This window comes from Apodemus sylvaticus, chromosome 12 (assembly GCF_947179515.1).
Source record: "Apodemus sylvaticus chromosome 12, mApoSyl1.1, whole genome shotgun sequence".
NCBI lineage: Eukaryota > Metazoa > Chordata > Mammalia > Rodentia > Muridae > Apodemus > Apodemus sylvaticus.
In genome coordinates this window covers 26231557-26245471 of record NC_067483.1, presented here as the reverse complement: position 1 = coordinate 26245471, position 13915 = coordinate 26231557, and the positions used below count along the sequence as shown (strand labels likewise).

Sequence of the window (13915 nt, the reverse complement as noted above, 5' to 3'; positions counted from 1 at the left end):
GGAAGTGGAGGAGGAGGATCGGAAGGCCGGGTCATCGTTGACTACCTAGTGAGTTTGAGGCCAGCCTGAGCTACATGAGACCCTGTCAAGAAAGAAAGAGAGAAAGAAAGAAAGAAAGAAAGAAAGAAAGAAAGAAAGAAAGAAAGAAAGAAAGAAAGAAAGAAAGAAAGAAAGAAAGGAAGGAAGGAAGGAAGGAAGGAAGGAAGGAAGGAAGGAAGGAAGGAAGGAAGAAAGAAAGAAAGAAAGAAAGAAAGAAAGAAAGAAAGAAAGAAAGAAAGAAAGAAAGAAAGAAAGGAAGAAAGGAAGGAAGGAAGGAAGGAAGAAAAGAAAGAAGGAAGGAAGGGGAAGGGAGGGAGGAAAGGAAGGAGAAAAGAAAAAGAAAAGGCACAGGGCCCCTCAAAAGCCATACAAGTGATGTGCAAATGGTTCAGAGGAGAATGGCTATAGAGACCAGAGCACAGACCTCCCTGCAGAGCGCACTTCCCCAGCCAGACACAGAAGAGCCCTGTGGCTACAGATGGTGATCTCTTAGCCACTACCCATGAAGAGCAAAGTTTGAGGTGCTTTCTAGAAATACCAAGGCAACAGGAGGGATCAGACTCAGGGAGGATGGAGGGAGAGAGAACTGGGAGAGGCAGCCGGAATCAAGGGCCATCTCAGGGATGAGCTAAAAACCTAGTGTAATGGAAACTCCCAGGACTCTACAGGCTGGCCCTAGCTAAGACTCCTAACAGTGGTGGATATGAAGTCTGAACCAGCCATCTCCTGTAACCAGGCAAGACTTCCAGCGGAAGAGTTAGGACAGCAACCCAGCCACAAAAACCTTCAACATTTCAACGTACAAGATGTGCTGGGGTAAAGGTGTCTTAGAAATTGTGGGAGTGGCCAACCAATGACTGGTTCAACTTGAGACCCATGAGCCCACTGGTGGAAGATCTAGATCCAGAAACTGGATAGCCCAGAGACCTACAATAGAACCAAACACGACTCACAAAAAAAGTCATGAAATGATGCCTAGTGATATTCTGCTGTACTCATGAGCGCAGCCCAATTGTCGTCAGGGAGGCTTCATCCAGCAACGGATGGAAACAGATGCAGAGACCACAGCCAAACATCAGGAGGGGCTCAAGCCAAAGAGGGGAAGGGAGGATTGTAGGAGCCACAGGGTCGACCAACCTGAGTCAGAAACACCACCCTGGGATCCTGCACAGGTCTGACCTACACTCTGCACACATGTTCCAATTGTGTAGTTTTAGCTTGTGGGACTCCTAACAGCGGGAGCAGGGGCTGTCTCTGACTCTGTTGCCTGATTTGAGGACCCTTTTCCTCATAGTGGGTTGCCTTGTCCAGAGTTAATACAAGGGGAGGAACCTTACCGCAGCTGCATAAACCATGTCTGGTTGATAGCCATGGGAGGCCCGCCCTTTTCTGAAGAAAAAGGAAGGAGGAGTAGATGGAGGAGGGAAGGAGAGGGGAGGGGGGAGAGGAGAGAGGGACTAAAGGAGAGGAGGGAGGGGATGTGAAAATCGTAAATACACAAACAACAGTTAGATAGATAGATAGATAGATAGATAGATAGATAGATAGATAGATAGATAGATGATAGACAGACAGATAGACAGACAAGACAGACAGATAGACAAGAGAAATGCCAAGGCTTAAGTGTCAGCTAGCCCAGGAGAATGGAGTCAAACTAAAAGCCACAGCTAAGAATGATCTGTTGCCACCCAGTGGAGGCTATGGACTCCTCTAGACTTAGGAAGCCCCTAGTCCTTGAGTCTGTTCCAGGCCCAAAGCAGATACCCAACACCATATGCCTGTGTCTTGTCTAGAGATAGACCCCCCCCCCCCAGACGCAGGCGTACGGTGACGTGGCACTGGGAAAGGGAGGAAGACTGAGGTGGAAGGCAGATCGGGGCCTTGGAGATCTTCAGGGCCCTGCCATCAGGGTGCCTGGCTCACAGAGAGCCAGCCCTCTGCCAGCTTTGACTCTTTCCTGTGTGGGTGCATGGGGCCACCCTCGGGGCTTGTTTATAAATCGTCACAGATGGCCTGGTGATAACCTGGGACGATTCCTGGAGAGTAGGACTTGGAACGGCCCTGCTCTGGGACCCAGCGCCTGCCGATGGAGGCCGCCGGGGAGCCAGCCCACGGTCTTCCTTGCCTAAGAAGAGCATTTTAGACTTGCTACAAGTGGTCGCACGGTATGGTCAATGCCAGGGAATTGTAAACCTTCCAGAGGTTGATTTAATGCGAGGTTCATGCCAACAGAAAAACACAAAAGTACGAAAACTCCCGCACCTTCGCTCACGGGGAGATGCAGCAGCTGTGGAGACGAGAAGAAAGCACTGGTGTGTGCCACTAGCTGAGGAAGGCAGAGCAACCAAGGCCCAGAGAGGCCCTGCTGGAGGTCACACAGGCCCTGCGTGACAAATCTGGGTGGATGCCCAGATCTGTTCCTACAGAACCTACAAATATCTGGCCGCCATACTATCCTGGAACATTCTTCTTGCAAGGAGAGCTGGAAACTCCCCCCAGCCCCCTCTGAGAGGACGGAGGCTTCTACAAAACCAGTAATAAATATCCCAGAAGAGTGGCAGCTAGGGTCATGACCCCAAGACATTCCCACAGAGTGGCCTGGGTGCCCTGACTCTAAAGAGCTGGAGTCATTTTTTTATATGTAGTAAGTATTCCAGCTTTGGTGACCCTCCCCCATGAGTGGCCTTTCCTGTAATCTGTCTAGGTTTCAAACATTAACCTCTACCTGAGAGAAGCAACAGCTTAACCATTAACCCCAGGCCCCCAGCAGAGTCCCCTGGCCACTCCAGAGTGCACGAGCCAAGACAGAACCTTGCGAGGGATTGAGAGCTGAGGTCATTGGAAAGCCACGGAGGTGGCAGGGCAGGTGGGAGGCACGCTTCAACCCCTCCCAGCCTCGAGTCAGGCTCAGAGCATATGATACCTGCCTGGTTCCAAGAACAACCTTCAACCAGTCTCTGTCTGTCTCTGTCTCTGTCTATCTCTCTGTTTCTGTCTCTGACTCTGTCTCTGTGTGTGCACGTGTGTGTACACATGTGAACTTGTATATTCACATGTGTGCCTGTGTGTGCATATGTTCCTGTGTATTAGTGAGTGTGTGTGCATGTGTGTATGTGCATTTGCATGTGTGTGTGTTCCTTCATATTCATGTTGGGGGCATGTGCAGGTATGCGCATGCGTGCAGGTATGCACATGCGTTTCTGTGTACTCATGTGTGTGGGTGCCTGTGGAAGTCAGAAGACAACCTCAGATGCCATATCCTGTTGTTGAGACAGTGTCTCTCACTGGTCTGAAACTCGCTAGTCTGGCTGTCCTGTGAGCTTCAGGAAACCGCATGTGTCTGCAGCCCAGCTCTGGGATTGCAAGCGCATGCCACCATGCCGCCATGTTTTTAAACAACTGGGTTCTTGAGAAATCAGATCTTTGTGCTTTTAATTGAGCCATCTCCCCAGCCCCAGGCGTCTTCTTAATGATACACTCTTAGATGAAAAGAGATACTAGGAATACAATTAACACTTAAATACAAAACCTATAATAGTGTTTTTGATAATAATGACAGGTGTTTATCCATGTATGGTTGACTGGCCAGGATCCTAGGGACCGAATGGGAGGAAGGCCCTGTCACTGTAGGCAGGTGATCTGTCACTTGAGCCACATCCTAGCTCCAATGATGAATGTCCAGATTCACAATCTCCGTACCTTCCCCACTTCCCCGCTCAACAGACATGATCCTCTCCATCTAGAGATCAGACTCTGAACGTTAAATAGTTTCCTACTATGACGACCAGTGAATGCCGGCCAGCGCTCCCTAAACAGGAATGTCAGGGTTGACTGACGGTGCCTTCTCTGGAAGCCAGGAATGGGAGGGTGCTGTACATGGCCATATTTGCTAAGACCGGACTGGACTGGAGAGAGGGTTAAACTGGGAAGCTCAGTGGTTAGGGGCACTTATTCTTCTTGCAGACGATCTAAGTTTGAGTCCCAGCACCCACACACTGGTTCAGAACCTCCCATAACTTCAGCTCCAGAAGATATCTGATGTGCAGGCATGTATGTATGCACACAGACATAAGTGTGAGAAAAACTCGCACACATATAAAATAAAATCTAAAAATAAAATCTGAAAGGTTTAAAGATGTGTGCTAGTCCTTAGAGGGCTTTCAGAGAGAGGCATCAGGAGACACCCAGCAACCAACAGTGTGTGTCTCCATCTAGTACCGAGTGGAATCCTCTCAGGAGGGTGCCGTCAGGCGGTCTGCTCTGGGTTTCTTAGTCTGCCTCATCAGCAGGAGCTGTGCTCCCCCTCCTTCAGCCATCCTGGCCCACGCTGCTCCTCCTGCCTGGCTCATCCCAATGGGCCAAGAGTGTGGAGGATGGACCAAGGACGCCATGACACACTTCCCACCAAACCTTCACTTTGCACTGGGGAGGTGGTTTGATGGGTCAAGTGCTTGCTATACAAACACGAGGACTTGAGTTTAGAGCCCCAGAACCCACATAAAGCTAGGGGTGAAGTCACACACCTGCAATCCCAGCATGCCTGGAGGAAAGGTGCAGAATAGTCCCTGGGAACGCCCAGACCAGCCAGCCTGGCGTGGGCATTAGTGTTGAAACCTCGTCTCAAACAAGGTGAGGGTGGCAAGGAGCAGTTGTCCTCTGGCTTCACACATATGCCCTACACGCATACACACAGACGTACACGCACCACACACACACCATACACATGCACACACTCAAAGATTTATAAACTAACAAAAATGAACGAAGAACTCACCTTGATAAACTGTGTGTGAAGACGCAGAAGGTGAGAACACGCTGGCTGTTCCCAGAGAAAGGAGACATGAAGATGCTACCTTCTGAGTCCATGAACACCGTGTACTCGATCCCACAACTGATTGAGCGTACAGAACAACCCACCCCGGACAGCCTCCCCCTCGACAGCCTCCCCCCCCACCGGTCCTGTGGACAAGTTCCCCACCCCAATGACTGGACAGGATCCACCTGCAGCGGACACCTGGGCTGAGGGAGGCCTCCTACCTGATGCTGTCTCCAGACCCAGAGATCCTTTCTTCTCTCTGGAGAGTTCCTGCAGACACTGGGCCCGTTCCTCTAGCAGCACACGCCGCACATCACACAATCGGGGCAGAGCTCCAACCTGCAGGCAGAACATGGGAAGATTCTCGTCAGTGCTGCTGAGGGCCCTGCCTTCCTCGAGAAAGAACCGGCAGGCAGGCAGGCAGGCAGGCAGGTGGTGACCGAGGGTGGGAAGACCAACTCCCGCACGGGTGTCCAACATTGGCGCCAGCGCTGCAGCAAGGATCACCGCCTGACCGCCTCATAACCCTACTCTATAAGGATGAGGTCAAAATGGTCTCCACAGATACCAACCCTCTGCCTCCCAGCCAGGAATGAAAGAGAGAGAGAGAGAGAGAGAGAGAGACAGAGAGAGACAGAGAGAGAGAGAGAGACAGAGAGACAGAGAGACAGACAGAGAGAGAGACAGACAGAGAGAGACAGACAGAGAGAGAGACAGAGAAACAGAGAGACAGAGAGAGAGACAGAGGCACAGACACAAACAGAGAGACAGAGAGATAGAGAGACAGAGGGACAGAGAGGAAGGAGCATCTTCCCCTTTTCAAGGGTACACTTACAATGACTCCCCGTGGTCCCCACTTAAGAGGTCCACCATCTCCCAGCAACACCAAGCTTGGGTAACTCTTGGACATGGGGGATTTGGGGGAACAATCCATAATCAATTTTTAGAAAAAAAATAAGTTCGTAAGTGCAGGCGTGACAAACATGCACAGACTTGTGTGACTAAAAAGTATGTGATGTTGATAAAAGAATGCAAGGGTTGAAATAAGTGTTTCCCGGTCCTCGGCCAGGAATGCTGTTCTCAGGGGACGCTATCAAGTCAAACCTGCAGCCAAGCCCATCTAATGACCGATCTCCTCTCCTGCCCAGAATCGACAGGGTGGGCTGCAGAGTGACTCTAAGACTGCCCACGTCTCTGAGTTACTCTGAAAAGTTTCGCTCTGCCTTTCCTTCTTTGCCAGTCGGTTCTCATCGTACTTTCTCCGGCGCCCCGGCTTCTTCACTTTCTCTTTTTTTTTTATGTCTTCTTTTTTTTTTCTTAATTTTTTTTATTCGATATATTTTTTATTTACATTTCAAATGATTTCCCCTTTTCTGGTTCCCCACTCCCCGAAAGTCACATAAGCCCCCTTCCCTCCCTCTGTTCTCCCACCCACCCCTTCCCACTTCCCCGTTCTGGTTTTGCTGAATACTGCTACACTGGGTCTTTCCAGAACCAGGGGCCACTCCTCTGTTCTTCTTGTATCTCATTTGATGTGTGGATTATGTTTTGGGTATTCCAGTTTTCCAAGCTAATATCCACTTATTAGTGAGTGCATACCATGATTCACCTTTTGAGTCAGGGTTACCTCACTTAGTATGATGTTCTCTAGCTCCATCCATTTGCCTAAGAATTTCATGAATTCATTGTTTCTAATGGCTGAATAGTACTCCATTGTGTAGATATACCACATTTTTTTGCATCCACTCTTCTGTTGAGGGATACCTGGGTTCTTTCCAGCATCTGGCAATTATAAATAGGGCTACTATGAACATAGTAGAGCCTGTATCCTTATTACATGGTGGGGAATCCTCTGGGTATATGCCCAGGAGTGGTATAGCAGGATCTTTCGGAAGTGACATACCCAGTTTTCTGAGGAACTGCCAGACTGATTTCCAGAGTGGTTGTACCAATTTGCAACCCCACCAGCAGTGGAGGAGTGTTCCTCTTTCTCCACATCCTCGCCAACATCTGCTGTCTCCTGAGTTTTTAATCGTAGCCATTCTGACTGGTGTAAGGTGAAATCTCAGGGTTGTTTTGATTTGCATTTCCCTGATGACTAGTGAAGTTGAGCATTTTTTAAGAAGTTTCTCCGCCATCTGAAGTTCTTCAGGTGAGAATTCTTTGTTTAACTATGTCACTCTCTTTGTGAAGGTCTCCTCCCCGCCATGCCATGGGGCCGCAGACTGCCGTGAGGCGGCCATGCCACCTTAGCTCAAATAGTGGCTTCTCTTTCTTCTCTTTCCCACTCTCCTCCTCCAGGCAGCGGCTGGGATTTGCAGCTTACCTGCCCTGGGATTTTTCCTCTTCAACTCTAATAAAATTGACCCGGAGCTTCAGATAGACTTACTTAAGGGATGGGGACAGGGCATCTGTGGAGCCTGGGTTCAATCCCAGCTCCATATGAACTAGGGAAGATGGTCCATGCCTATAACCCCGTGGGAGATCAGGGCAGAGCATCAGGGTCTCAATAAGATCCCGCCTTTAAAAGAAAGCAAACAAAACCCTCCAGTGCGTCTGGGTGAGCATCACACTGTATGTAACACAACGGACAGCGTCTCGCGGCTGACTGCCAGCTCCCAACTTCATCAGAAGTGGAAGTCCGCATATCTCTAGGCGGAGAAAGCATCCAAATGTAAAAGGCTTGGCCGGGCAACGCTGTCCTCCCTGTCTCACCGCAGTAAAGTCACGGGAATCAAGGGTCATCTGTGAGTCCAGATCACTCGGCAATGTATTCAGTCTGCGTCAGGAAGCACTGAACTAGTTCCACAGAAACTGCACTGCTCATGGGGTACAAGCCTCACCAGGGTCTGGCTTCCTCTGCTCCTCCCCAACCTGTTGCTTCTGTTGTTCTAGTTTAGTTTGTGTGTGTGTGTGTGTGTGTGTGTGTGTGTGTGTGTGTGTGTACATGTGTCTTCAAGTGCACATGCTTGTTTTCGAGACAGAGTCTCACTGACGCTGGAGCTGACTGATTCGGCTGGTGTCCTGGTTGCTGCTTTTGTTTGTGAACGTGACACAAACGCTAGTTATCCGAGAAGAGGACCACCACTGAGGAGCTTCTGTAAGACAGGCCTTGGCAAGCCAGCCGGACGTCTCAGCTAGTGACTGCCACCTTGAAGTGTCTGGCCCCTTGTGGGTGGTGCCCGTCCCTCCACTGACAACGATGCAGTGTGATATAAGAAAGCAGGGTGTGTGAACCACAGGAGCAGGAGGCCCCAGAGGCTGCACTCCTCCGTGCTCCCTGCTTCAGTTCCTGTTCTGACTTCTTCCAATGATGGATTACACGCTGTAAGGTGACATAAACCCTTTTCTCCTCCAGCTGCCCTTGTTCATGGTATTTTATCACAGCAAGAGACAGCCTGTCGTCACTGTGCGCAGGGATATCCATACATGTGTTTGGTATACTTACTGGCTTTATCCAGGTGGGTAGATGGCCTCAGCGTTTGCCTTGCAAGCAGAAGACCTGCAATCCATCCCCCAAATCCACATTAAAAAGAGAAATGAGCTAGGCATCATTGCCATAATATATTCTAGACACATGAACTTCTCGAAGGATAAATTAACATTTTTAAAAGACAGACGTGGAAAAGGGCACTGAGGCTCACAGGCCACCTAGAGACCCTGTGTCCAAACAAACCAAGAACAGGGTGGGCAGTGCCCAAGAAACAGCTAAGTTTGTCCTCCGCCCTCCTCATATGTACGTGCCACACAGACACATGCACATATACACACAAACGTGAACTCATAGGTACATGCAGTGTTAATAATGCTGCACAAAATTCACAGGAGCAAGAAGGTAAGCAAAGACGAAGGATGGCTGAAGTCTATAAATAAAATTCCTTTAAGCAGTTCACACACACACACACACATACACACGTGCGCACACGCACACATGTACACGCACACGCACACACACGCGCGCACACACACATGCACACACGCGCGCACACACACATACATGCACACACGCGCATGCACACACACATGTGCGCGCGCACACACACACGCATGTGCACATGCACACACATACGTGCGCACACACATACACACATGCATACACACACGCTCAATCACACGCATACACATGCGCACTCTCATGCACACACATGCACACACATACACACATGCACACACACATACACACACGCACACAACGCACACACACGCACACACATACACACTCACACACGCACACGCACACACATGCACACATACACTCACGCACACACACGCACACACACACTCACACACACATACATATACACACACACACACACATACACATGGGCACACAGTTTCTATTAGTGCGCGTTCTTCCTCATTTCTCTTGTACCAAGACCTGAGAGTTAAAACAAAACTGGCCATACTCCTCCCTAATGTTTGCTTGTTTCTCCCTCGACAACCACTTTCTGCTCACTTTCATCTTTATCTCTGTTTTTTTCTTTCGAGACCCCTGTGCCTCCCAAGTGCTGGGATTAAAGGCAGGCGCCACCACTGCCCGGCTATCTCCATATGTTTAATTTGCATGTTTTAAAGCAGCAATTCTCCCTCTCTCTCCTCTCCTTCTCCCTCATGTGTGCATTCACACATGTGCACTTGTGTGCACGTGTGTGTGGAGACGTGAGGACGGCCTTGCAGGCATGAGGGCCTCAGACCGTCTGTCCTCGGTTGTTTTGTTTTGAGACCTGGTCTCTCCCTGGCCCGAGGCTTATGAAGGAGGCTGGGCTGACCAGCAAGCCCTCCCTGTTTACCCATCTCTGCCTCTCCAGTGCCGGAATCACAAAAGCACGCCACTGTGCCCAGATCTTTTCTTTGTGTATGTCTTCTGGGGATGGAACTCATTTTAAAATTTATTTTTTAGTTTTTAGATTCAGTGTATCTATGTATGGGGATGCACATGAGTGCAAGTACCCATAGAAGCCACAAGAGGGCGCCAGAGCCTGCAGCTGGAGATTGAGGCACTTCCGGTGCCGCCTGACTGGTTCAGACCCAAACTGTGCAGAAGCGGTAACTTGCTCTTAACCTCGTCTCTCTAGCGCCTCCACCCAAACCCCCACATTCTTAAAACAACACCATTTCTTGGATTATTGGAATATCTCAAGCTTCCTATTACGGCCATTAAAGATCTAGATGTTTTAAATTCTCCCTAGAAATATTTCTCACTCCCGGATTCCGTGCACTCTGTTCATACCACTTTGGGTGAAAGCCACACTCCATGTTTATAATGGCTTCTCTTGACAATGACGCATTGTTAGCTGTTGAGGCGAGTCCCGAAAGAGGATTATGTGTCCTTGGGCATTCTGTCTTCCCTGCGGGTCGGTCGATAATTACTGTGCTTTCTCATCTAATTAGTTTCTGTGTACCTGTGGCTGACCTTCCCTTTCCTGTCCACACGTTTTTTCCTAGAATTCCTGCTAGTCAAATGGTGGCCATTTGAATGGGGGAGGGGCGGGCGGAGGGCTGGGCCGTAGCCTTTCAGCTTTCTGGGCTTTTCTTCCTACCATTTCCATGAAAGAGTTCCTGGATGTGAGCATTTTGTCTAAGCTCCGCCCCAGTTACCCGGCAACAGCCAGGTGTTCCTGACTCACTATAAAAGGAGCTGCTCCCCCCCCCCTCTTGCTCCTACCTTCCCGCCCTCTCCCTACTCCCTCCCCCCATCCCATCTCTCTTCTCAAGGTCAGCCTCTCCCCTCCCCTCCCCTCCCCTCCTCTCCTCTCCCCTCCCTTCCCCTCCCCTCCTCTCCCCTCTCCTCCTCTCCTCTTCCCTCTCCTCTCCTCCCCTCCCCTCTCCTCTCCTCTCCTCCCCTCTCTTCTCTTCTCTTCTCTCTCTCTCTCTCTCTCTCTCTCTCTCTCTCTCTCTCTCTCTCTCTCTCTTCCTTTCTCTGCCTCTACTACCCTCTCAACTCCCCTCCCATGCCCTGAATAACCTCGATTCTATACTATACCCTCATGTGGCTGGTCCCCCAAGGGGAAGGGACACCTCAGCATGGGTCCCCCTGGGCACCCCCTTCCCCCACACCTCACCACACATCCATAAAACATATCCCCCCCTCTTTTATAAACACATCACGGGATATTATCTGTGGCAACTCCTTTGTTCTGTTATCTTGTGAGACAAGGTCTCAGTATGCCAGGCCAGCCTCAAACTCCCTGTGTAGCCAAGGATAACTTTGAACTTCTGGTCCTCCTGTGTCTCTATCTCTCTCCAACCGCATGTCCAGTGTTAGGATTACAGGTGAACACCCTCTGGGGCTTGAACCCAGAGCCTTTGGTGTGGTAGGTAAGCTTTATACCAACTGAGCCCCAGCCCTACCTTTTTATTTTTTTTATCTTATATATTTTAATTAAAAATATAATTCAGGTATAGCCTGTGCTAATATTTTTTAAAGATGTGTTTGTTTTTAATTTATATACCTGGGTAAGATTATGTGCATGGGGCGCCCTCGGTGGACAGAGGAGGGCTCTGGTTCTCTAGTATTACAGTTACAAGTACTTGTAAACCACCATGTGGGTGCTGAGAACTGAACCTGTGTCCTCTGCAAGAGTAAACACGTTTAACCCCCGAGCCACCTCTCCGGTGGCTTCCATTTTAAAGAACTGGTATCTGACTTGTCATCTCTGAATCTTTACACATCCAAAAGCATCCCTTTGTCCTCACACGCAGTTAAGGTTGGGCCTGCCATAGACAGGAGCTCGAATCTGCAGCTCCTGGTCCTGGAGGATGTTTTAGTGTTCTTAGGATTCTGTCTAAGCTCCACCCCACAATTACCTGGCAACAGCCATGCATGCCCCTCCCCACAGTTGCCTGGCAACAGCCAGGTATGCCCCTCCCCACAGTTGCCTGGCAACAGCCAGGTATGCCCCTCCCCACAGTTGCCTGGCAACAGCCAGGCATGCCCCTCCCCACAGTTGCCTGGCAACAGGCAGGTAGGCCTGGCCCACTATAAAAGGGGCTGCTTGCCTCTTCTCTTACCTCTCTGCCCTCTTGGGCTCTCCTCCCCTCCCCCTCTCTCCACGTGGTCATGGCCGACTTCTACTTCTCTACTCTCTCCCTCTCTCTGCCTTTCTCTGCCTCCACTACCCCATTAACTCCCATCCTCTGCCCTGAATAAACTCTACTCTATACCAGTTCTGTGTGTGTCTGGTCTCTCAGGGGAAGGGATGCCTGGGCATGGGCCGATAGGGCATCCCCTTCCCCCACACCGCTGTATACCATTCTCGATAAAACCCCTTTCTCTTTTTATGATCACAACAAGTGTATCTTCTTGACCTGAGAGCCAAAACTCCCCAGGATCAGCCCTGCATCTCTGTTTGTTGCTTTGTCTCCAGCTCACTGATGAAGCCAAGAGAGAGAGAGAGAGAGAGAGAGAGAGAGAGAGAGAGAGAGAGCAGATAATCAGTATGCTCTTGAATTCTTGGCCCTGCCATGGGGCATAATGTCAGCATACCCTGTTCACCAAACAGATGGACTTGAAGCTATGGACAGCCATAGTTTGTCCTTGAGAAAGCAACAGAGGAGTCCAGCGCAGTCTGGAGGCAGGGGGTAGCGAAGCAGATATCAACAGAAGGAAAGAAAGATGCTGTATTCCATTAGCTATTGTTAGTTCAATTTTGGACTCTTAAGTCTGAAAAGACTAAATATAAGATGACAGAATTTTAAAATCTGCTCAATTCTAGGAGGGCTCGGCTGGCAAAATGCTGGGTGAGTATGAAGGCCTGGGTTTCGATGCCAGGACCCACGTCAAAGAGTGGGGCAGCGCACCTTGCTGTTGTAATCCCAAGGCTGGTGCGCTGGAGACAAGAAAAGTAAGGAGAAGCTCTGGGTATTGCTTGCCAGTCAGCTGAGCTAAATCTGCAAGCTTGGGAAGTAAAGAGTTTGTTATGCAACCCTAAGGACCCCCAGAACCCAGGTAAAATGCACCTGCTAGGCCTGGTGGCCTGCCAGGAATCCCAGCACCTGTAGAGACAAAGGCTCCCACTGGGGCAAGCTGTCGGGGTAAATTAGCATAACTGTCAAGCTCCAGGTTCAGTGAGAGACTGCCTCAGATAATAACCCAAAAGCACTTGCTGATCTTGCAAAGGATCCAAGTCTACTTCCTAGTACCCATGTTGGGTGGCTAGCAATCCCTTCTAACTCCAGGGGATCCAGTGCCCTCTTCTGGCCTCCTCGGGGAACTACACTCACAGACTCATGCTTCTGTGTAGAAATGCATGCACACACACAAATACAGAGGAAGATGCTCTCAGACAACCAATGGCCTGAGCACAGGGCCCCCAATGGAAGAGCTAGAGAAAAGACCCAAGGAGCTTAAGGGGTTTATAGCCCCACAGGAGGAACAACAATATGAACCAACCAGTAACCCCAGAGCTCCTGGGGACTTAATCACCAACCAAAGAGTACACATGGAGGGGCCCATGGCTCCAGCCACATGGGTAGCAGAGGATGGCCTTGTTGGACATCAGTGAGAGGAGAGGCCTTTGGACCCGTGATGGCTCATTGCCCCAGGGAAGGGGAATGCCAGGTCAGGGAAGAGGGAGTGGGTGGGTTGGCGAGCAGGGGGAGGGGGGTGGGATAGGGGGTTTTTGGAAGGGAAACAAGGGAAGGGGATAGCATTTGATATGTAAATAAAGAGAATATCTGATAAAAAATAAAATAAAATAAACATTTTTTACAAGAAAGAAAGTGGAAGAATGAGGGATACACCCAGCCTCCACATGTACATATGGAATGTGCTCTCACACACATGTGAACACAGAGGAACATGTGCATGCATACTACATGCACATGCAAAGAAACGAAACAAAGACGGAGAAGGCACTCAGTGTAGAACTCTGGCTTCCAGTTGCATTGCATATGCACATACACTTATAAGCACATGTGTACACACACACACACACACACACACACACACACACACAAACGAAACAAAGACGGAGAAGGCACTCAGTGTAGAACTCTGGCTTCCAGTTGCATTGCATATGCACATACACTTATAAGCACATGTGTACACACACACACACA

The 13915-nt window shown here is 49.8% G+C and overlaps 1 protein-coding gene across 1 annotated transcript in view; it reads right to left on the bottom strand.

The window, feature by feature from the left end:
* The window catches only part of Sctr (secretin receptor), a 59934-nt gene that overhangs the window by 35794 nt on the left and 10225 nt on the right, over positions 1-13915 (bottom strand). Inside the window, exon 2 of the mRNA XM_052200403.1 lies at positions 5077-5194. Coding sequence (XP_052056363.1) covers positions 5077-5194 — 118 coding nt within the window. The remainder of the gene's footprint in view (positions 1-5076; positions 5195-13915) is intronic.